The sequence below is a fragment of the Austrofundulus limnaeus genome, unplaced genomic scaffold, assembly GCF_001266775.1.
Source record: "Austrofundulus limnaeus strain Quisiro unplaced genomic scaffold, Austrofundulus_limnaeus-1.0 Scaffold50, whole genome shotgun sequence".
Lineage (NCBI taxonomy): Eukaryota > Metazoa > Chordata > Actinopteri > Cyprinodontiformes > Rivulidae > Austrofundulus > Austrofundulus limnaeus.
The window spans coordinates 12,368-37,767 of NW_013952452.1; the positions used below are offsets into that span (position 1 = coordinate 12,368).

At 39.3% G+C, this 25,400-nt stretch overlaps 1 protein-coding gene across 4 annotated transcripts in view; it reads right to left on the reverse strand.

The window, feature by feature from the left end:
• Positions 1-1,713: 1,713 nt before the first annotated feature.
• The window catches only part of pip4k2aa (phosphatidylinositol-5-phosphate 4-kinase, type II, alpha a), a 28,821-nt gene continuing 5,134 nt past the window's right edge, over positions 1,714-25,400 (reverse strand). For 2 of the 4 annotated variants that reach the window (XM_014008439.1, XM_014008440.1), the window contains exons 3-12: positions 14,891-14,988; positions 14,670-14,766; positions 12,538-12,690; positions 12,037-12,183; positions 11,825-11,863; positions 7,418-7,534; positions 5,184-5,297; positions 4,762-5,002; positions 4,472-4,575; positions 1,714-2,902 (exon numbers count right to left, since the gene is read on the reverse strand). In XM_014008439.1, the coding sequence (XP_013863893.1) occupies positions 2,822-2,902; positions 4,472-4,575; positions 4,762-5,002; positions 5,184-5,297; positions 7,418-7,534; positions 11,825-11,863; positions 12,037-12,183; positions 12,538-12,690; positions 14,670-14,766; positions 14,891-14,988 (1,191 nt within the window). In that variant the 3' untranslated portion in view covers positions 1,714-2,821. The remainder of the gene's footprint in view (positions 2,903-4,471; positions 4,576-4,761; positions 5,003-5,183; positions 5,298-7,417; positions 7,535-11,824; positions 11,864-12,036; positions 12,184-12,537; positions 12,691-14,669; positions 14,767-14,890; positions 14,989-25,400) is intronic. The other 2 variants (XM_014008441.1, XM_014008442.1) reach the window with 2 other exon arrangements.

A 25,400-nucleotide genomic window follows, 5' to 3' on the forward strand; every position in this document is an offset into this window, starting at 1 on the left:
CATGAGAGGCTGTTGAAAGACCAAAGCACGCCCTGCAGGTGTGGATTTGATTTTGTGCATGGTGATTTAACACATTCAGGGTTTTTTTTTGGAGGTTTTGTCCTGAAATGACTTTTTATAAAATAATCWGTCCAGCAGCTGCAGGTGATGCTCAGGTCTTTTGCACTTTTTTTTGTTGTTGTTGGGGGGGGTTACAGACGAGCACTGCACAGCTCACTCCATTTTTACCACAGAAGAACAAAAAATAAATACTTTAAACAAAGATACTTTACTAAACACAATGTTCTTGAGCTCATGAAGAAGAGGGAGAGTTCAGAACCTTTTTTGACAGTAATTTTGGCAAATTGATGGTGGCAGGTCACTAAATTATTTTTAATTTCCAGCAGGACGTGTTTGATCACTGCAGAGCTGAGGACTCCAACCCTGAGTGAGAAAAATCACTCCACTAGTTTTTCTTTTCTTTTTTTTTTAAGCCGGGGTCGAAACAGATCAAACACAACTTCTGTACAATAAGAGCACGTGGAAACAAAACCATTTACAGAGAAATAAACAACAGTTAACCACCGACACGGAGGGAGAACTAGCTGCTGATGTGACACAAACGACAAAAATAAAAATTAAGTGAAATTATGGACAAACACACAATCTCCAAATAAACATGGTGTTTCCTTTTTAAACTAACAAAAAGAGGTGCTGAGTGGGGAGAAAAACAAACACCCCATTATTAAAATAACCATTTACAATTGTTTTTTTTTAAAAAAAAAAGATTACAAAATATAAAATTAAATAATTTGGAGTATAAAGGCACACATCTTGCACAGTGTATACAAAGAAAAGGAGCATTTTAAAGCACAATGGGGACTATTTAACACTGAACAAGTCACAGACGTGGTTAAAGTGGAGCGACACGTTGAACACAGCAGAGGAGGGGAAGGAAACTTAGTCCTGTCACATGCTTTCTTTTTCATTTTTATTATTTTTAAAGGTTTTTAATGCACAACTAGATATTGTAAAAATTTAAACACCATTCCTCATTAACACAGCACCATCACTCAGTCCAAAAAGTGGCTCCTTTTCCTTCTTTTTTTCCCCCCAAATACCGCTATATTTTAAGACTAAAATCCAATGTAAAAATATAAATGTGAATATTATTTATGACGTAGAAACAAACACGATGGAAGCTTTTTGGATGAGTTGGAGTCAAAAAAGGACATGTTGACCTGTTTTTTTTTGTTTTTTCTTTAGTTGGTTATACAACACACACACATACACACACATTTCTCACTTACACACAAGTATATTGCATTTCCCTTGTTAAGACCGTATCGAGTAAATGGGGTCGTATTCGTAACATTTGGTTCCTTTCCTCGTGTGCAAAATATACAAAAATAAAAAAACAAAAAAAAATGAGCAAGACGATACATAAAAATGACCAAATTCTAACAAATCATTCACCAGAAATAATAAAAAAAAAATCAAAAGTTAACACATTAATGAACACCAGAGTCACAAAACAGGTTAGAGAAATGAAGCTTTTGGTGTTAATGAATCAACAACACACAGCTGGAGCTGCTCCCCCCCCCCCGCCCTCCCTCCTTTTCAACACTGACACACACACGCTGGGCCGGGGCTGGGTGTGTGTGCTGGAACGATGTCGGAGGTAAACTTCCTTCTTTATGCCCTGAACGCACGAGTCGCACCGACGCCTGCTTCTAAACAAAAACTCAACAATAAAAAAGCACAAAGCACGCTTCTTCAACTGGATCGTAAACGGAGCGCCCCCTTCAGATTTAAAAATTAAAAAATTATTCTTCCGCTTGTAAGACGAAGCAAAAACGTCGTTTTAGGGTGGGGGTGGGGGGTTGAGATCAGGCTCGTTAGCTTCAGGTCGAAGACGGTCAAGCTTCTTCTTCGTCGCAGCGTAACAGAATCACGGCTCCTGACGGAACAAAAGTGCGACGGTTTGGGTCATTAAGGTGCTGTTGGCGACGGAGAGTTGATGTTTCGGGATGAACGAACGGTGAGCGACACACTCCCGGGGCCGTCCTCTGCAGCTGGAACAGAACTGGAGACGTCCCAGTAACGTTATCAGCCATGCACTGGGGTCCATCCGCTCACCTCTGAGACACACGTTTGTCCCTTTAGCGTTCAGACGCACAGCGCAGGTGGACAGAGTGACGGCGCGAACGACGCCTCGGCTCAACGGGAACAGAACAACCCAGAACGCCGTGAACGCGCGACACAGAGAGGAGCTGGAGGAGGAGCCTAAACTGGAAGGTTTGTTTGGTGGAGTCGTTTTTTTTTTTAAAGGAGCGGGTTCGGTTTATTGGCCCATTGGAAGACTGGTTCCTACTTCCTGTTCGAGAGGAAATGCAAAAACGGCCTCAAACTCGAAACGAATCGAATCCTCCCCGACCTCCCRCCGCCGAACATCACGAGAAAAAACGACGCGTTAGAATAAAACATGCAGGTGCTGTTGGGTTATAGAGCAATAAAAAAAAAAGCAACTGGTAGGAAAATTGTAACGACTTGGGACATTTGCTTTTAAGAACCTCCTCACGCAATGAACACATGAACAGAACTCAGAGGAGACGTTTAATGTAAACAAAGGTTTTGTTTAGCTGCAGTGTGGCACCCCGCTGAAAGAGAGTGAAGCAGCAAAAAAACAACACAAAACAAAACAAAAAGCAAAGGGGATGAAGGAGAGTGACACAGAGCCATCACAGCAGCCTCTGGGTGGGATAGCCTCTCCGTCACTTCTCCACCCTCCCCTCCCTCCCTGCCCCCTCGCAGGCCTCCCTGCCCCTGCTGCTCCTGGAGGCTACGACAGGATGGTGGCGATGAAGTCGTAAAATCTCTTGGAGTATTGCTCGGGGTTCACCGTGGAGATCTCGGCTCCGGCCTGCGGAGGTGCACACAAACAACACCTGGAGTTCAGACAGGGTTCAGCAGCAGCTGGAGAGAGGGTCTCTCCTCCGCAGCATTTTACTTATTTATTACCAACCTGAGGACAAAACAACAACAGGTCTTCTCTAACAAACTCTCCATTCGTTGGTTTTATGTGGAAATGTTCTCTAAAGGATGAAATCAGACCGCGCCGTGGTAAAATGAAATCAAACTTGGGCCTTTATTTTGTTAACTTTGTTTCTGCGATTTCATCAAACAAGCTGAGCGTATCGTTGCTCTGTGTGGGGCCGAAGTGGAGCGACGCTGTAGTTGTTAGTTTGTTTTATTAGCCTGTTGGGAAAATATCTCAAACTAACAGAGTTTTTAGAAAACGCAAACTGGCTAAAACCCGTTCATTTTTATAAATATTGAGCTAAAACTAGGTGTGGTAGTAGCTGAGAGTCATCCCCAAGATATAATTTGAGCACTAACAGATCACATTTTCTCTAAAAAAAACAATTTAAGAAGAGATTAAAAAAAAAAATCTGTGTAACATTTTTAATCTGGCCTGTAACTGACAGTAAATTGTTTTAAAATAAATTTACATTGTGTGGATTGTTTACAGAGGTTTGTTTTGTCGTTGGTTGTTCACAAATGTTTTTGTTTTGATTCAATAATATTTGTATTTGCAGTGAGTTTATTTTTTTGTTTGTACCTCATGGGCTGCCGTAGCCACGATGGGCTGGCTGATAAAATCTGAATCAGTTCTAATAAKGAATGACTGGAAAGCACCTGACAGCAGGACCTGAAATGTTTGCTGTTAAAGAAACAAAGATCTTAATCTTTGCATGCCTCTGGTGAAAGCAGCGAGGTACGTTTTGTTTATTTCACTTGTTTATGAGCCCCTGTTCTTATTTTAATGTTTGTTTTAGTTTTCATGGTGACTGTTTTTAAAACAAATCTTAAAACTTGTTTCTATTCACTGGCTTTTTCCTCAGCTTGAGAACTTTTAGCTGTTTTTTTATTGTTTATTTTTTTTAATTGTTGATTTGTTTTATTGTTTTTGGCCCCCTATGTACAGCACATTGTGTCAGCAGCCACTGTTTTAAATTACTTTATAAATAAAGTTGATTTGATATATTTTAAGGAATTAAGATGCAAATTTTGTGAGAAAAACAAGTGAGAAAAATAACTGATTTGTTTTTTATAATATTGGTGCTGATGTGTCAAAAGGTTTTTGCTACTAATTAATAAAACGTTCAACACTTCTGTCAATCGGTGTGTTAAATTAAAAGTTCCCTGTGGTTAATATCTTACTAAAAAACCTTGGTGTGTTATATGCTACTATAGTGTACTGTGTCAATCAACCAACCTCAGCTAACTATAAATCTAACAACCCAGGAACATTAACATTCTGCAGCTTAAAGTGATGGTTTACCTTCAAACCCTTCAATAAAAAGTTAGTAAAGTTAATAAAAAGGTGAAAAGATTGGCTCCTAAAAACATATACTGGAAACCTAACAATTTCACTATCTTTTATTTATAATGAAACTGTTAAGAAGAGGTGATGTTTTCAGAAACGTACCCCGTGTTTGACAGTTTTTGCGGCGTGGGCAGCCTTCTTCTTGGCGTCATAATGCTGCAGGATGTCTATAATAGCCATGAAATAAACCTCCTTCCTTGGAGCACCTGCAGTTTGTAACAGAAACACTTCAAGTCAGAATTTTACATTTGCAAAGCACAAAAATTAATAAATAAATAAAATCCAGAAATGATGTTCCATGTATGTCTGACAGAGACAAACTGTCTCCACTAGGGGGAGCTCTCAGGTTAATTTTTTTCCCTTCATTGAGGTCAGAACTGCAGTCTCCTCACCTTCGTTGCTCTTGATGGCGTAGACGTCGATGGACGGGTCGAACTCTCCGGGCAGCAGAGGCTTGGTGCTGTCCAGTGTGTTGCTGGGACTGTCGGGGGGCGTCCCGATGCCCCCGCCGTCGCTCTCCCCCTCGTCCTCTGCCTCGTTGTCCTCGCTCTCCACCTCCTCCTGCTCGGCTCGCTCCACGTCGTGGATCCCCACCAGCAGACTGTAATCCATGAGCTTCAGCTGGGCCAGGAACTGCAGGCRGGGAGAATGAGGAGAGAAAGACAAGCGGTTACAGGACGAGGGGGGAGGAGGCGGTACGGAGACAAACACTGTCAATAATCTGGATGATTTATGGCGCAGTTCCCTACCTGGAAAGATAAACTGATACAATCCTAGAGCTGATTGTGAAAGGTCAACGTATCTTAACACATACCTCCACATCTTTCCTAAGCTTCTCCAAAAACATTTTCTTGTTCTCCCCATCAATGTGAATCTTCTGCCCATCGTTGATGAAGTCATTGTCCTTGTAGGTGGGCAGCTCCTTGGCCTGTTCATTGGTGTCAAGAGATTAGCAATAATAATAATAAACAGTCCAAATTGTTGAAATAATGGGTATTTTAAACAACAAATGTGATAAAAACTTGAACGCCCCATTTTCTTTTAAAGAATCAGAAAATACTGACAAAGATTAAATTACATGAAAAAAATAAAAAAAATCCTTAAAAAGAGCTGAGTGCTGACTGAAGATACCTGAAAACAAACRTCTCAAAAGGTGCAACACAAGGTCAATCCTCAGAAAACTCACACACCTAATGTTTTCTTCAATCTAAATAAATAAGAGTCGTTTCAAAAGACATGATGGATTAATCTCTGCTGATCTCAGAAATGAGTCAACAACGTGGGTGTAAATCCTTTTGCCTTTAAATGTTGTTTGTTGAAATGCTGTGGATTTTTCTCTAAGCCTGTCTGGACCAGTCAGGTATAAGAAACTGCTGGTGTAATGAGGTGGTTAACTAAAGCAACAGGTTCATGGAGTGGACACCCACCTGTAMAGTTCTGCATGTTTATGCTTTAAAGTACCTGTGACATGCATATCCTTCAAATACAAAAACTCAAAACAGTTTTATATTTGAGAAACTTGGCACGATAAAGGTAAAGGTGCTTTATTGGTCATCAGTGTATGTTTCCACACAATGACGAAATTTKTGCTCTGCATTTGACCCATCCACACCCAAGTGGAGCAGCGGGCAGCCATGTGAGGCGCCCGGGGAGCAGTTAGGGTTAGGTGTCTTGCTCAAGGACACCACGACATGTGGGCATGGCGGGGAGTCGAACCTAAGACTTTCGGGTCCCAAGCCGGCTGCTCTACCACTACAACACAGCMGCCCATGATTTTACTCACTTTGTCACATAACTGGCCTATTTTCKTTTGGATTTGGTTCAGTCAAAGTGAAACAGGAAGTGACATCAAAGGGGAACTCATTAATAAAATTAACTCTCTGCTCTTTGTTTATTAAAACAGTATCATTTAAACTTTAACTCTTCATCTGTGTTTGATAGAGACTCAAAATAATCTAAAGAAACATCAGATTCTTCTTTACAGTCTGTTGTAACAACGCTCTGTTTACATGCAGACATTCCCCTTCGACATCACTTCCTGTTTCTTCACATGCAAATATCTCAACAACCGTTCATCTCAGGGGCGTGAAATTTGTTTTGCATCATGCTACCACTGTTATGTTTTCAAAAATGCATTCATGTTTATAATAAAAATTGTAATAATTAAATATTAATTATTGTGTAATTATTACAAAAAGGTTTTTTTTGTATTTTTTTAGTTTTATTGATTTATTCATTTCATTTAAAACAAAAGACAAATTTTTAATGTCACAGGCACTTCAAATGCTTCCTGCACACTTTGGTGTTTGAAGCACTCTGAAAAGCATCATATTTTTTTTTACAATTTGATAGTTTGTGTCAGCCTGAGATAAAATATACTGTAATATTAATGTAAAATTCATTTTATCAACCAGTATGTGTTAAACAAAATGTTTTAGACTGATGCATTTTTCAACAGAATTCACAGTGGAGTGGCTTTTATTTCCATGTTTTTGTTTTTAACGTGGCTGCTACAGGTAGGCCTGCAGCCTGCAGGGGGAGGAGGTGTACCGCGGTGGGGGAGGGACGGGGATCTTAGCTCTGAGGAAAAAAAGAAAGAGCAGGAAATGAGGTAACGGAGCAACAGCTGCAGTTTAGCTACTACAATGTTTCTATGGCAGCGGGAGAGAAGCGGCAACACAACTTGGTAGCACCGCACTGAGCTCAGACAGGACACACACTCATACACACTTAAAAAAAACACACGTAAATGATCCCATCACACAAACTAGGACACACATTTATACGTACAGACATCGACCTTTAATTTGCAGTAAATACAGGATGTACAGCTTTGACTGGAACACTAGAGATGGGGCTTAAAATGTGAGACAGAAGCAGCGTTTTGAGGCAGACTCCTGAGTGAGTTAAAGCCACAAAAGTCGGACCGCCACTGATAGATAACAACAAAAAAAGCTGTACTGAAACTCTGAGTAAAAACGTGCCTGGAAATAAGTAGATAAATAAAATGTGATAAATCATGCCTGATATGAGCCCTGGTTCTCTTACATCTCTTACGTGTTTCATGGCGCAGTAAAAGCGCGTGGCAATCCGCAGTGTTTGCAGCCTTTGCTGAACGTTACCAGATTTGGGCCGCAGGGGCACATCCTCTGGTGGGGGTGGCTGCTAGAGAAAAAGGGGGGGTGGGGGGTGAGAAGAGAGGAAAGAGGAAGAGGAAGTTGGAAGTAAAGGCAAAGAGTTTAAAAAGCAACAGAGCATCATAGTTGTTGGTGAACTGGCGAAGGGTTGAAAAAGGGCGACAGATCGAACGGTTCGAGACGTCTCCGTCACGGCTGACTCAGATCTTATTCTGTGCTGTAAATACCTGCTGCTGTACAGCTCCCACAGAGAAGAAGAGCAGCCTGGCAGCACGTCTCTAAAGAGGAAGCACTCAGCAGAACAGCTATGTCGCTTTATTTTCTGCTAAACAGCTAAAAACAGGTGTGGCACTATTTCTAAGGGCTTAAAATTTCTTCTCAGAGGGAGATAAATATACCAGGGCGGCACACACTCATTCTTATTGCTATAAATAAACCAGAGTCCTCGACACAGAGACACCAGCTGGTCCTGCAGTGAGGATAGACAGGACTGTATTAAACACTTAAAAAGAAGAAACAACTCTCCTCCTCTCCATCCTTTTAACATTTCCAGATCACACAACCAACTCTCCTGTCAGACCTATCAAAGACTAAATACATGTGCTTTAGATACGATTGTCTACTGGGCTAATGATTGACAGAATGTGTTAAAATAACCAGCTGCTGTTTGACAACCAAAACCCGAGACAGCAGCGAAAACAAATCCCCRTTATTTCTTTTCTGAAAAGAAAGCAAACATGACACACCGTACTGTATGTGAGTAGAAGGGAACATGTTGAGGACGTGCAAAAATTAAATGACGACGCCGGCGTCTGAACACATGGGAATGTGTCAGGAGTGATGCTGCGTCATAAAAAGGATGCAGATACCATGCAGATACATGCATGAGAGGAGGAGGGCCATGCAGTTTAGGGGGGGGTACCCTGCCGTGCTTGTTGTTTGTGTGTAGCAGGTGGTTTTCGTCCCCTGAACACACACACACACAATGTAAATGTTTAAATAAACCATTCTATCACACAAAGCTGTTTGCTTGACCYGCTGCTGTGTGAGAGTTTCACGTTCGCACAGGTCTTTAATACACAAATGTGATTCAATGAAACAGGTTTAAGTCATGGTCTGAAGGTACTTGTAAAAGATCACTATCCACCTATGGCTGCGCAGTTTGTTGAAAACTTATCACCATTGCAATATCAATACTACAAAGTATTGCAATAAGTTGCAAACACAAAATGGATGTCAGCTAATGTACATGGCTTTTAAATTATAGTAGCTGAGATGCTAATGGAGTGTGTGACCACAGGAGAAGAGAAGTGGCGTGAAACAAATGTCAGTTTGTCACTGATATCATAATATTCAACAATTATGACGCAGCTGCAWGTTTTCCTAAAATTACGCGGTTTCTATAAAGGTTTTTGGGGAAACTGAGCTCCCACTGTCAGAGCTTTTATGATGTTTGAAGCTTTCTGTGACACGTGTGTGACCACGTGTCTGTTCCACTCAGTGAGGAAGTGCATCATTATTATTAGTACAAAAAAAATTGAGCTTCACTTTTGACAAAGTTACTTCCTTTTTCTTATGAGCTACGTTCTTCTGAAACCAACCAACACTGAGGTCAACAACTTGGGCTGCGTTCACACTGCAGGAAAAAGTGACACAAATATGATTTTCTTTTGCTCCATGTGACCCAGATTGGATTCTTTTCACGACAGTCTGACCGTGACAAATCTGACCCAGGTCTTTTCAGTACGTGGTACTGAATTGGATATTTTACAAAGCCTGAATGCTGAGGTGGGGGTGAGCGGATCAATCCAATAATAATGACACTAACCTCGAGTCATGTTGTTTAAATCCTGTAGCTCCACGTGTTCATCTACAGAACAGAAGTCCAGTTGCCTCGTCTTTGAATTTTCCACGTCCTGGACGACTCAGAATCCACAGAAACAGTAACGTCCAACGTCAGTCACCGACTGCATCGATACTCAAGTTGCTCGATCGATACTTTTCTTTTAGCACGTCGCTTCGTTCCAAAAAGAAATCGTTGCACCGGAGCATTCGGTTCGGATATGAACAGTGGAAACATGCACATCGGATAATTACCTAATCAGTTTTTTTCTGCACGACGACTTCAGAATCGACATGCTAACGAGTAGCATCCATGCTTAGCTACCTCAGCTGAATGCAACTTTGCGTCATCTTCTACGCATGCAGGTCGCATCAACACTGTGGAGTTCACGCTGGAGTCTGACGGAAGTCACATTTAAAATATAATGTGAACGTCCACACCAGAAAATCTCAACTGTATATTAAGACCTGCAATGTGAACATTACTTTAAATAAGTCGTTACCTTTAAGCTCAATGCCAAAAGAAAAAAAAGGTGAGTATGTTTTTACTTGTGTGTGCATTGATTTGTCTCAGAGTTAGCAAAATATCTCAAACTACTAGTTGGATTTCAATAAAAATCTCAGGAAGTGATCATCAGATACATTTCTATATGTTTTTATTARTTAATCTGAAACAAGATGGCTGCTACAGCCAACTGACCAGCYATAACTTGGTCATGTTTACAGACTGTTAATGGCCATAATTCAGTCCCTCTTCATCATAAGACAATTTTTGTTTAAAACTCTGGCCTGACAGGTTGTGAGTGATATGCATTCCTCCAAGAAATGTTGTTAGGTTTTTAATCTAATCAGTCACAAATGTTGGTTCTTGATCTTTATTGCTATACAGTTTTTTTTTCCAGTGGCCTGAGACAACATGTGTTGTGACTTGGTGCTATATAAATAAACTGAATTGAATACAGTAAGTGGTGTTTTATAAACAGCTGTGCTGCAGAAACAAAAAGAGGTCAGAGTGGGCTCATGTGTGTTAATTCCTCAGCAGTTTTTTTTTCTTTTCCCCCTTACTCACTTGTTTCAACCCCAGTAGTCTTGTGTTTTCCTCTCCTCCATCTGCAGAGGGCTAAATTTAGTTCGGTGATTCCCTGCAGTCTTCTACGCCTCGCTGCCTGGTGCCTGACAGTTCAGATCAGGTAGGAAAAAAAAATGGTGGAAAGTTTGAGCCACTCCAGCCTAAAAGTGTGGCGATCCCATCACAGTCAGAGTGTGTAAACAACTACTGGAGCAATAATTCCCTTATGACAATACTAAGATCACAATCTCAGTCCAAAGTCAGAAAGTTTCAGGACAACATCAACAATCAAAAACTAAAGGCAGCATCCGTTCAAACTGAATGAATCCCACTGYTATCTTGCTCATGTAAACATTATTTACACATCTAGTTACATACACAAAAACCATAAAAGCATTATTCCATAGACAACTTCAGAGTAAAACCTTAAACACAAACTCAGCCAAACACACAACTCTCAGTCTTTCACACAGACAGCAAGCAGGGGGACTAATGGAACTGCAGAAGCAAAGGTTAGAGGGGATGGAGCAAAACAAAGAGGCAGAGGGAGCATGCAGTGGCTAGAAAAGGGGGGATGGAGGGATGAGGTAGGTTCTAGTTGAAGAAAATGGATAATTTGCTGCTGTCATTTTCCACCCAAAGAGAACCAAAGCCAGCCACTGGAGCTGGATTAGTCCGTTTGGGTGATGACAAAAGGGCCGGGAACTGAGTGAAGCTGTGTCGGTTTTCTAAAAAAAACACAGGTTGTTCTCGCTCTCGTTTAATTATCCTCGTTTATTTTTAAATGAAAAGTAGCTCAGTCAGTGTATAACTGAGTCACTTGTGGTGGTGCATGCTTTTCATTTATTAGAAGAAATCGAGTGTACGCATAAAATGATACTGAAATTCAACATTTTTGTTTTACATCTTGTGTTAAACCGGGGGTGTCCAATCCTGGTCCACGAGGGCTGACATCCTGAACGTTTCCTTGCTCCAACGCATCTGGTTCAGTGATTAAATTACCTCTTCAAGTTCTGCAGAAGCCTGTTAATTACACACTCATTCAAATCAGGTGTGTTGGAGCAGAGGAACCTCTAAAGCCTGCAGCACAGAGGAGGCCCTCGAGGACCAAGATTAGACACCTGCACTAATTAAAAACCGTAACAAAGCATTAGTGTACGAGAAAAKGTGCACAGTGACACCTTCCTCATTTCAAAATGACATCATCATCGGCCTATCTCCTGACAAACCAGAACCACAAAAGGTTTTCCTGCAAGGCAGAAGGAGAACACGTTCTTTCTAAAAGCAGAAAATGAGCGAATGCTTTAAAAATGATTAATAATTTTCTGTTTTGGGAATATTCTAACAGCTCGATCCTGTGAAGAAGAGTGTGAACAGTGGATTCTGACTCGTGCCAGGTGACTGTACCTTCTCCTTGTCGCTGGCCTCTCTTGCCACAGTAGAACCCTACAACAACAAAACAAAGGGATTTAAAAGTCTACTTTAATGACAATTAATTACCGAACGGATAAAAACCCATAGTAGAGAAAAAGTTAACACAAAACGTTAATAGCAGAAAAAAATTTGCAGTAAGAGCAAAAACATTGGTCAGGACTTTGAYTGATCCTTTCCTCTCCTACCTTGAGATCATATTTTTTGTAGACAGAAAGGCGGTGGGAGAAAACGTTGCGTGTAACAATCATGTAGGTCTCGTCTCCATCCACTGTGAGACGGTACATCCCCAGAAACTGAGGCAGCAGCGTGTTGCCATGGCAYTCCACAATAAACTACAAAAAAAGAGCGAGGAATACAAATTTATGGACCTCTTATAGTTACAATGGGTGCTTGCAGTCTGCACAAGTGTGTAAGAAAGAAAAGTAAAAAAAAAAACACAGCGTGATTCCCTTTATGAGCTTTGTTCAGTGATCGACTTTCAAGTGATAAATGGACCAGGCTCTTTTAAAATGGCTCTCTGGGGAAATCTGTACCATGACAATGTTTAAAGTTTATTGGCAAACTCTTCTATTAAACAGAAGGAACAACTGCCATTAGTAAGTGCTTATTCAGAAACAAACAAAGAAAAACAAACTAGAATAGAGTTACATTTCTCTATTTAAACGTGTTGTTTTGTTTGTTCTAACCTGATGGTATTTCTTTAAGATGTTGTGCATCTCGGCCACATCCTCACTGCTGATGGTCTTGATGACGTAGCGCTTGTCGTAGGAGGTGTGGAAGCGGGCCCCGCTGCGGCCCTGGGCTTCACTGTTCAAGGGAGCGCTGCGTGTCAGAGAATTCTGCGAAAAGAAAAAGTGAATAAACTTAAAAAACATTCGAATTTCAACTGAACACTCATGATGGTCTAGATCAGGGATATTCAACAGTTACTGCAGGCCAACAGCTAAAGGGCCGAACAGCCATCAAATAAAGTCATTATGTAAATAAACCAAATATTACAAAGATCTGTTATCACTGAAAAAGTTTATTTTGCTGCCTTTTATCATGAATACAACATACAGAACCCTATAATAAAAGTAGTGATAATAAAACAACAAAAACAAAAATAACACATTCTGCCTCCTATTTGACACAAATATTTTGACATCAGTCCGGGGAATTAAATTATGGAATAATCTGGAAGATGAACTTAAAAATGCCAGATCAATATTTATATTTAAGAGAATGATAATGGTTAATTTGCTGGAGAAATATGTAAATTTATGAATTGTTGTTCAAGGAGTAAAACTTTTTTTCTTTTTTTCTATTTTTGTAAACTGTAGATTATTTTTGATTTTATTTATTTGAGAAAAAGGGGCAGATATAATAAGATTTTTTCTTCTGCTACCTTTCATTTTATTTGATTTGTATTTTTGTTTGTTGTTGAATTTATGTTGTTTTTAAAGAAATGAATAAACTAAACTAAACTAAAATCTCTGACTTGCCAAATTTTTAAACCAATTTTATTTTCACTTTCATAGTCTTATCTTCAACTGCTTGTGGTTTTAACTGTCTTGGGTTTTCATTGAAATGGTTTTTACCAGCTTGTAGYCAAGATTCTGATGTTTCTGTAGAACTACTCGTCTTTGTCTAACTAAAAGAACTTAGAGTAATTAAAGCAGAAAACCGGGGGTTTGGGCTTAAGAGATGAATGAACCAATTGGCGGGCCGAACTTTGGTCACTCGCGGGGCCGGATGTGGCCCGCGGGCCGCTAGTTGAATAGCCCTGGTCTAGATAATATAATAMAATATTTGTTCGAGCAGGTAACCCTAACCGGGTCAACAGGGCTTCCTGGGAGCAGCACGAGTTTGAGACATGAGGAGGAGGAAATGTGGAGCAGGCCTGAAGATGGCTGTGTGTGATGAGGAACAGGCAGTGGTTTAAACCAGGGACAGGGAGTCTGATGTTGAAACACTGGAAACCCTTTATGACACTAGATATTATCACTGATCTGTCCAAGTAAACCAGTACTGTAGATGTGTTCAGTAACTCACTGTGTAAATGTTAAATTAGCTGCATCATCAGTTTCAGGATGATGCCAACAACACATTTGATTTACTTCCATTACGCCTCAACACCTCCCACCATGCAGTGGAAACATGAAGTTCTGATCTCATGCTGCCTGTCCAGAGCTGCACACAGACCCAAACAGCAGCTGCACAGACTCTGGAGCTCAAAGGTAACATGATCCAACATCTTCCGGCTAAACCCCTCATTCTGCACGAACTCTTCACCCCCCATCAGCTCTGCTACGCTCCTAAACTTTTAGCATTTATTAGCTGTGTGAGAACTACCATTCAGGATATTGTTTTTCACTGATAAACGAGTCTTTTTCTAGCATTTTGTGACAATGTCATTGATTAATAAAGTTTCTTTAAACTTTTCTGTTCATCAGCACCCCCAACTACCCATTCACTGCAACCAAGTGAACTCCAATGTAAACACACAAGACAGACAGCTGCACTGGAGCACAGTGACCTCCGAACACTGCCAAATCACTGCACTGGCAACTGGGGGATTACTAAGAAAGAGAAGAAAATAACAGGAACACTTGGGTCAAAGTAAAGACATGTCTGATATATTTTAGGGTGTTTGTGGATTCAGTATGTTTGCAGTGTTTAAAAATCACATGCCTGAAGTCTTAAAGGGATACCAGACCCAGAAACTTTAAATAACTGTCAATATAAACACTAATATGCTGTGGTTTCTATCCTTTAAGATGACAAGAAATAGTGAAACAGTAGACGGTTTGTGAAAAATCACAGAAAAGCTTCATACTGAGAATTCCTGATCATCAATGCCAAACCTCTCCCTGAGGTTTCGAAACACAAGAGGGCAGTACTCCTTAAACTTGAAATGGCTAGGCATGTTCTCTCTGTGTTTAAATAAAAAAAGAGAAATATCAGAAAAGACAAAGTACAGTTTATGATTATTTAAGTCCTGAACACACGTTTCCTTTATTCTGTAACATTTCAGGGGAAATACAGAAGAGCGCTTACTTGTTGAAGAGGTGGTTGTCCACTTTAATCTTCGAATAGGCTTTAAAGTCATCTGGCATGAGCATGATGGGAATCTGAACATGGCTTAACTCGTTTATCTGCGCAGAGAAAACAAGAAAACAAGAGACATTTTTAAAACACGAAGGAACAACAGTCATTACAGTCGACCTGTCCGGTGGATTTGGTTGGCTAGCCTGAAATGGAAAATAAACACTTTTTAAGTCAAACCAAGGCCCCACAAATGATACATTTAGACCACACAACAGCTTAACATGCTGCCATTAAAATACACTTGGACCCCTATTTTTTAAAATGAGGCAACAAAAAATCATCAACATAAGATTTCTGAATATTTTAAAAGCTGTGAGCTTTAACTCATGTAGCTTTTTATGATGCTATAATGTAGAACTCCCTTCCTTTTACAGGCTGGTGTACAGATCGTCCCTCTTACTTTTTCACTTGACAGCGTCTTCATTATAGGGTTGGGCAATATTGCCAAAAAAACGAATCATGATTAATTGTGGTATTTAGCCGATGACGATTAATTTGACGATTTATCCAGTGGAATCCCTGGGCACCCTCATGTCCTARTCACATGACCAATTTAGTGGGAAAGATTTGCTCTTTGTAAAAATCTGTTCCAAATTGTGTCAAAATCACAAACTTCAGGCTATGCATACAATTTTAAATTGTGTTGATAGATAAATAAATTACAGACCTTTTTTTTTTTTAAATGTTCATCATATTTGAAGCGGAGAGGAGCAGCGAGCGGACTCTGCCTGGTGGCATTAATCATATTAATCGTCAAGTGCCAAAAAGTAATCGATTAATGTTTTTCTGACGATTAATTGCAGACGATACGATTATGCCCAACCCTACTTCATTATAAATCTCAAAAGACAGAAACAACTCCAAGTGACTGGGTTCTGGTCCAACAGTCGTCCTCATTCCCTATAAACGTATGCTGTACTGCAACAATTCAAGTACAGTACAATTTTCTTTAAAAAGATTTCCTTAAAAAATGACRAATTATCACGAAAATTGTTTACTTTTTGATCAAACGTAAGCCAAAATTTCTGTCCTGGATTATCAATCTGAACAAAATACTTGGAGAAAAAAGCTGTTTAGATGATGTATGTATGTGTATTGCTCTGGGATGCTGTGGGCTGATAAAGTGAAAAACGTTATGGCTTTAAGATTTTTTTTTGGACCAAACAGTTCTACCCGAGCTCTCGAGGGTTACAGAAACTGGAAAGCTCCGATACAAAAGAACCCCGTCTCTTTTTCAGCTGCACAGAAGACAGCCTAGAGCCAGTAAAGCCACATTATTTATACGCATGGCAGCCATCAAAAACAGAGCAACCCAAGTTGGAACACATTTGTCGTGTGTCAAGGGTGTTATGATTACAGCGAAGTTGGAAAGATTCGTGTTTTTAGAACATGAGCTTAAAATGGCAAGAAAGAGAACGAAGAGGAAAAAACATCTGCAACAGATTGAACTTTATACCACAGAGACTGAGAAAAGAACACACTGTAGCAGACAAAGTAGATGGGTGGGTAACTTGAGCAGAATTTTTTTTTTCAAGCGATTAAAAGAGCTAATTGCTGGTATGAAACCCTGCAAGGTTTATATTCTAATGAATCGACACAGTGACGTTAATAAGACTAAACYGATACAGAAATTCTGTCTGTACTTTTCTTAGATACTCCCATCTAKTGCTGTTTAACACTGTTCTCTAATCTGTTTCAACCTGGATAAGATGTGACGGTCTGAGCTTTAACAACAGTCAGTGGATAAAAAAATAAATCTGAATGCCCAATAAAGTATTTAAGTGCCTTGGTTACCATTTTAAACTTTCTTCAATAAGAATGGACTCAAATAATCAATCATATGGAGGAAAAAAGTTACTATTGTCTCAGGACTGAGTTCAATAAATGACACTAGGGATGTCCCRATCAGATATCCATWTCTGATATTGGTCCGATATTAGCCAAAATACAAGTATTGGATTATATCAGCCTGCATTTAAAATCCCAATATAAGCAGTCTACTCTAATGGTCTGCTCCAGGAGCACTTGGATCCAGAATAAATTACCTTGATTTGTTATTTTACACTTTTTAAAAGTATATTTTGTTTTTATTGGATTTTTTGAGGTAATCTGTCAGGGTCGTCTTTTTAAATTAATTTTATTTGATTGTAGAATGTTCTTATGCAAGTATGTAAGATTCATTCTGATATCGTATCAGCCCAAACTCAAGGCTGCTACAGTATATCGGTATCGTATTGGAAGAGAAAAAGTTGTATGAGGACACCCTTAAATTTATTGCTCAGTTTTATCCAATCGATCTCAATCAGTTTCACAGCACAAGCTGTTGTTTACAGTAAATGTATGTTTAAATGTAGCATGTGAGGCGTGAGCATTAAACTTGCTCAGCTAATCAACATTAGCTTACATCTGGACCAAACGCGTGTCCATCGTGTCACTCATGGGTTCCTGTTAAGCTGAGAAAACTTCCCTATGAAAACCATTACAGGAACGATACAGTTCCTGAAGAACAACAACAAAAAGGAAGTAGAACTGGCCTAAATAGTTATAGAATTGTGAAAAGAGCACTACAGTCCAAAAGTTCCTATTGAGAAATAATTTACAAAGTTTTATTTTCCTTCCTTTTTATATACAGATTTTGTTTATTTGGTAAACTTCTTTAGCAGCATGTCCTGTCAGGCCTTTTGCGCAGATTTTAAAGTTGCTGAATAAGCGTCAGGATTCAAGTTAGTTGCATTTAGTTTTAACCTTTCCTCTTCCCTTTTGATGTGCAACAACTTCACATTACATAAAAATGTAGCGACGTGGGCTGATTATGCATAATGGAAAAAGAAAAAACTAAAATGTGTGTTTTAAAAATGTAATTTGGCATAATCAGGTCTCAGATATGACCATGTTTAGAGAAGATGTGAGCTTTTAAACTGATTCAGACTGAATGATTGTGACTGCGTGATTGTTCTATAGTGACTCAACAGAATGAAACACTGCAGGGCATCTCGATCCTGACACATTAATTAAACCAAACTGCTTTGAGCACTTTCAGCACAGTGCAGGCATTTCTACTCAAACTGACCGTGCTTCACAATGCTGCGTTACGTAGACCTGACATTTGTTATGACAGCAGGCACAGCTTGATAAACATATGATGTGTGCGCTTGTCTGTGTACATGCTTATTTGTTGTTGCCTGCAGGCAGGGATGTTGGCAGGTTGCTTGGTTTATGCTCTATTAATAACCTTGTGTTTCACCAAGCATTTTACAGTCACTGGTGCACTGAATATGCTCCAGTTTTTATAATTTGTTATTGGCTATAACATAATTGATGAGTGTGCGTTCTTCAGTGCAGTCCTGAATAAAACCTGAGCTTCAACGGTGCAATCAAAAGTCGTGAGTCCTGAGGAAAGATGCGCAACCTCACAAATGTAGAACACATTATTTGCCTTTTTCATACTATAGAATTATTTGCTTTTATTCTCTCAGGTCATTTATTCACTTTGCTTCTCATTTCAGTGAGAGTCACCGCTGCATCTTAAATATGTTATTTATGTTCTAGCTTTTTTGCTTCCTTTGCATCATTTTCTTTTGTTCCAGAGTCAAAGCAGTCACAAAAGTATGACTTAGTTCGTTCACATTATAATTTAAATGCGACTCCATCAGACTTCAGTGTGACCGGTCCATAACCGTAAAGTGACCCACCAAAGACCTGATGTCACATGCAGCATGCTTTGTTTTCAAAAATAAATATGAATGCTACATGTTGACAAGGCCGTCAACTTCACATCATCTGCAATTACAACTTGTTGGAGTTTTTTTTTACCCTGGCTCACGTGACTATATGACTATAAGAGGAGGAGTCTTACCCTAGGCATGTCAATTAGACAAAGACTTTAGGGCTGAACGTAAGGCAAAGATAATAAATTGGAAAGTCTGAGAAGAATATCTGAGGTTCCAGTCCAGAGAACAACGGTCCAGAGCTGCTCTTCTACTGCYAACTATAGTTCATAATCTGTACGTAACGGCTTTTGAGGCAGCTTCTCTGAACACAAACATTTATAAAATGTCATAATTCATGATAAGAGCTGGCAGCAGGCAAAGAGATTGAGGACTAATGACAACTTCTAATAGAACTTTACATACATGCCTGGTCAAAGAAACGTTGTCACCTGGATTTATCTAATCAAATAGGTACAAGCCTCCTATTGGATAATTACTACATGGGTGATTATCTTTCAGCTGGCAACAAGTGAATCCCAACTGGTCCAATGARTTGCTTCTCATTTCTTAAACAACCATGTGGAAAGACACATCCCGTGGTCGTGGAAAAGATGTCAGTCTGTTGGAGATGGGTCAAATCATTGGCATCGAGCAGAGAAAAAAAAACTAAGAACTGTCCAACGCATTATTAAAAACTGGAAGGACAGTGGGGACCCATCGTCTTCGAGGAGGCTCCCATCATGTAGTGCTTATCGAACAAGCCTGTGGGGACAGTTCTATGATCTGGGGTTGCTGCAGTTGGTCAAGCTTATCCAAACAACGCCACAATGAATGTGTACCGTAATCAAAGCTAAAGTCAGTCTAATGAAATATTAGAGTGTGCAATCTTTTTTGTGGGRGGTGACTTTTTACTGTATTTTTTTGGACAGGCAGTGTATAACAGATTGTTTAAACATCTTATGATAAACGTGATAAACGTTTAACTTTATGTCTCATCCAATAACATATTGCTTTTTTGTATGAATAGCTTGACCATTATCTCTGCCTACAACACATTTAACAAACTTGACCTAAATATTGCACAGCTGCATTTTAAGAAGTGTTCATAAGCTTCTTGCTATAAAAAAAGAGAGACACCAAACGTGCTCCAACTGAAAGTCCATGTACTTTAAATATCTCCTACTATTCTTGGATCGACGGAAAGCAACATCAAAGTATAGAACCAGCGTATTTCAGTGAGAGAAAAGACTATTTGAAGAAAGAAGAGGGATGGAGTCAGCGGATGCCATATCAGAGGACATTTCAGCACCCTGGTGTGACAGGCACTTACGTCACGCTGGTGTTATAAAACAGATGCATCGTTTGGTACTCAGAAAGGAGATGTCACCTAATCAACAAGGCTGTGTTTCACACACGAGCTGAGACAATGCCTAACATCATGCATGCATACAAATCTGTCAGCATTAAACAAGGACTGGCTGAAAGGTTAAGACGAAAATATTGATGGGGATCACTTTCTGATTTTTGCAAGATTACTACTGAATATTAATTATACATAATGAATTTCAGTAACGTTCAGTGCTTGTTTTATCTTCATAACCACTTTCAGAAAATGTATTTTCAGGACAGTGCTGCTATCCTTATCAATTGCATATGTGCTGTTTATTCATCTTCCTGCAGCTATCTATCAAACTTGCAGACAAATTTCACACTACCACTTCCTCCTCATCTCCATGGTGATGAAGACTGGTTTTCCGGCCCAGAATGAAGCAAGTGTGTTCTGTTGCTACATTGGACAGGAAGTTGGTGAGAGTAAGCGTGCTCTGTCAGCAACACGGTATGACAATGTTTTTCTGACTCACTTGCGACAGATGACAGTTCACTAATGGTGAAGAATGGCAGGGAGAGACATCTGTTGAGTAAATAAGACTAGTCAGCCATTAGTTTGTGTAGCCATTTATCAATAAATATGCTATAACCAATTCTAATTATCTATAACTGATGTGTGAACTTTAAAAACAGTAGCTTTGTCTTAGTATCTCTAATCAACATTAGTAATCAAACATGGTGGAAGCTGGATATTTTTTTATACATGCATTGTGTATTTTTAACTAGCTTGAATATTATAATAATAATAATAATGAGATGAGGACATTAGCCTGGACAATGCCATCCATTCATTATTTTTTACCCGTTCTGGGTCAATGGTGGGTCCAGCAGTCACTGCTAGAGGCGGGGTACGCCCTGGACAGGTTCTAGTCCATCACAGGTCCACGTGGAGACAAACGAGACAACCATTCAGATGCTCACTCACTTCTAGAGACATATTAGTTACCAATAAACCTAACATACGTGTTTTTGGTCTGTGGGAGGAAACCAGAGCAACCAGAGAAAAACCCCACGTGTACAGGAAGAAACCTGCTCCCAGAACCTCTCTGGGATTCAATCCTGCAACCTTTTTTGCTGAGAGGCAACAGCTCTACCAATTTCGCCACTGTGCAAAAGACTGTTTTCAACTGATGCAATGTACAACCTCTGCACCCTACTTTTACCATACCACACGACGGGTTTCTAGGACTCAACAAAATGTGTAAAACTGTGTAGATAAAATGTCAAACAGCTCTACAGAACTGTTACGTACATCTTCAAACACAAAACAAGTGTTTTTGCTGCATTCATTCTGAACTTTTAAAAAAGATTTCCATTTTGTTCTGGTAGTAAAGAAATCAAGGTAGGTCAATAGTATTCTACCTACTATCAACAGAGAATTTGTGTACAAGAAAGAGTCGCTGCTTTAATAGTTTATACGGACCAGTTCAGGGATGCACGATACATCTACATTAATATTGGTATCAGCCAATACTGGTCATTTTTTAGAATATTGGTATCGGTCCGATATGTAAAATTGAGCCGATGTTAACGTCCAATATTGATTTCCTACTTTTTAGCTTTGTGTTTCTGTTTTGGGAGGGGAGACGGTTGGTTCAGCGGCATCTGTTTAATCATGATAGTGATACTGACGCTGCACAGCCAGGAATAACTGAAGTAGAGCCATGTCAGAGGTCTGGTCATTTATTTACCGTATCAAAAAAAGACCAAGTGAGTTTGTGCGTTTATGTATAATATAATTTGTGTGTTTGTGTAATACCGGTAAACATCGGTCATCGGCCAKTACAGCAATAATTATATCGGATATTGATATCRGCTGAAATTTTCATATCGGTGCATCTCTAGATGTTATTTGAATGACTCATGAATATTTTACAACATTAAAAAACAGGCATAAAGGAGCATGTTTGCAAAAATCATCTGCTGGGGAAAACTGTAGCAGAAGAAAGCAGGGCATCATTATGATGTAATCTACGATAATGTTCAAAACTCTGGTCTCAAACATTATTACAGGAAAATAAGTGCACTTAGAAGCAGTTTTTCTACACTGTAGTGTGCCATAAATTAGCCATGAGCTCTGCTTTAGAGTGCTGTTTACTTTGTCACCATTTCCTCAAATGAATTACATGTTTCTATGCATCATTGCTGCACAGTGTATCAGGGGACCACACTTATGGAGCACATTACAGACCTCTGACCGTAAACCTACAACTAAAGTGTGCTAGCACAGATAATATTAGCCACGCTCTACCATCTCTAACATCAACTAWAAACAGATTCTGTGATCACACAACCTCATAAAAAAATTTTTTGTGTGTACTTTTTTTTTTTTACTTTGAAGCTGATCAAGTACTTTCCCCCTTTTAAATCAGAAAAGACATACCTAACTGAAACACCAGCACTTACTGACTTCTGTTTGTGCAAACTGGAACCAATTCACAAGATGCTTCCTGGTGGTCCTGTTTCTGTCCTAGGTTGCCAGGAGGTGCCAGGTTTTCTGTTTTCTCCACCCATAATCATCACACACATTAGCTGCAGGTCACTCCTGCAGGTATTTATAGAATCCCTCTCTTATGCAATCATCCACAGAACCAGACATAGCTATTCTAAGTAAGATAGAGAGGCAAGGTGCAGTAAAGAAGGTGAAGACGAAGAAGAGCAGGAAAAGAAAGTGTGCCATGATGTAGACAGGATGAAGCAAAAATAGATGCAGAATGATCAATGAACACCCAAAATAGAGTTTAGCTAAGGTTTTGAATTAAACTAACACTACAAAACACTAAATGATGATAAAAATAAAAGAACTTGAGTATAACAGCATGGTCAGCTTGGTGCCATGATCTTGAGATATTGTTTAATTTCATTTGGATACTGGTACAGTCAGGCAGAGCAGTCCATGCCAACATAAATCATGGCAGACACAATCTTTTTTAATGTTATTAGACTATGAATCAGGAAATACATCTGAAGTATTTAACAATTATAACATTTTAATATTGCTGTATGACGTTTGCACCAACTAATGCTACAGCTCAAAATTCAGATTTTTTGCTCAATTTCAAAGTTTTTGATCTTTCACGTTATAATTTCACTGCGACATCCATAAGACTGTATTCAGACATAAGTGACCGTTAGGTACCGTTAGCATCATATGTTGGAATAAATTGTCAATCAACCAGGACATGACAAATCTAAACTTAGCACAAAAAGTAAGGACATTTGTGTTTGGTATATTATTTCTTTGTTGTAACATTTCTTCTTGGCAATAAATCATACCATTGGAAACCTGTTAATTTCCCTTTTGAATGGAGACATATTTGTAAGGAACATGCATTTGTGGGATGAGCAGTAGAGCTGAGTGGCATGCAGGTTGCACACATGAAAAAAATTGGCAAATCTTTTCTGCCAATGCCAAACAGCTTATTTAGCTGTTGCTGCTGACACTTGTTTTAATCTTGCTGCCAATCAGGAACCAATTATAAGGTTTGTTGTCAAGAAGCGTTGTGATAACAAATATATAATCTATTAATATATCAATATCTGAAATGATCCCCCATACCCTTACCACAATGACATAAAAATTGTATGAAATGTGACATGACTGCTCAGACTGCAGTCACTTTGAAAAACAGTGGATGTGCATTCATTTTCATACCACATACAAGACAGGGTTGGATTTATTTTTTTATTTATATTTTTTGTCAAACTGTTATAAAAAGTCCAATATGGGTTGTATGTGGGATTTAAAAAAATCTGATTAAGGTCACTTTTGCCTGCGGTGTGAACAAGGTAGAAAAAATTATTTGACCCTAACTAATTTTTATAAAACCACAACCAACTCTGATCAATAAACAACACTTTTAAGCTTTGATGGATGCCAGCACATTTTTAACTGTTAGGATTTAAGTAAAACAATTGGTTTTCTGTCAAAAATGATTTTCAGCACCAGCAGAAAAATCTATCCACTCAGCTAAAAATTGATTCAATTGACTTCTTCTTTCTATCTACAGATAGATCTTACTAATGGCAATGCAAAGACAAAAATGTTTTATTAAAAAAACTATAACAAAAACACTGAATTACATCACTTATTGAAAGTTTTCAGATCTTTTACTTTGCATGTAGAACACTTTTGGCAGTTTGCCAGGTTGTACAATTAACCAGAACACCTTTTATCTATTAAAAAAATAAATATTCAAGCTCTGTTCAGTTAGAATTAGCCTGGCCCTCGCCTTCCTACGCAGCTCCGCTCAATTCTAGTTTCCCTTCTCTGCTCCATCTGGGACTTCTCCCATTGAGATGGATTTCGCTGGCAGATTTTTAGCCGGGCCAATCAGAGAACAGAAAGTCAATTTTCTGCGCAGTGTCTGCTTGTAGTTTATTTTACCTGGGCCAATCRGCAAACAGAAGGCGAAGTTTTGAACGATGTCAATGTTCTGTGCAGTGTCTGCTAGTTATTTTAGCATTCGGCAGTGGAGGAACTGAATGAACCCAGTCCGTGTTGATAAGGCTTCCAAATTAAAATAAATTTGTCACAAAGCCGCAGCTCTCATTTACAATCGTCTCGTTCGGTTCTGTACTTTTCTCCTCTCAGTAGGGYTGTTTACAGCACACGYGACTTCCGATTAGCTTCTTAGCTTAGCCTCCGTCACAGCGACAACACATACAAGCTTCAGCAGAGGCCACGCCTCCTGCATGAAACGCTTGTCTATGCATCAAGTCCAGATCCTAGTACGAAGCAAAGTGAAGGACAGGGTCTGGTTTTGACCAGGCTAAGTTAGAATGGGACATCCTGAAATTTGGTATGCTTGTTTGTCTTTGTGTCTATGGTGTATAATGATGTGATTGTGATGCTGTAATTCTGAGTGTTTTATGTGCTGCAGAACAGGAACCTGCTGTAAAACAGCAATTATGCTGAGGCAGGCTTATTATTAGTGATCTTTGTTAAATCAATAAATCAAAATCAAATCAATAGTAGCAGACTTGTTTTTATTGTTCGCTGCACAGATATATTTGCAATAGTCTTTTTTGTGTGAAATCTGTGGATCTTATGTCATAACTGGAGCAGATAAATGACCAACAAGTTAAACCTCAGACCTCAGCAGGAGGCATTTTGGCTTACAAACCAAGGCGAGGGGGTGAGTAACCCGTACATTTGTGCATGTATTTGCACGTCTGATTGTAATCTAAGGCCTCACCCCTGCTCTATCGCACTGTCCTGCTATTTAAGTATTGAGGTCACTTTTGCAATCTCTGTGCTGCAGTAAGTAACCCTCTAATAATGTTGCCAATCTACAGTCTTCTAGTAACCCAATGGCTCAACCTGGTGATCTGACACAGAATCTCCTTTTTATGAAGCT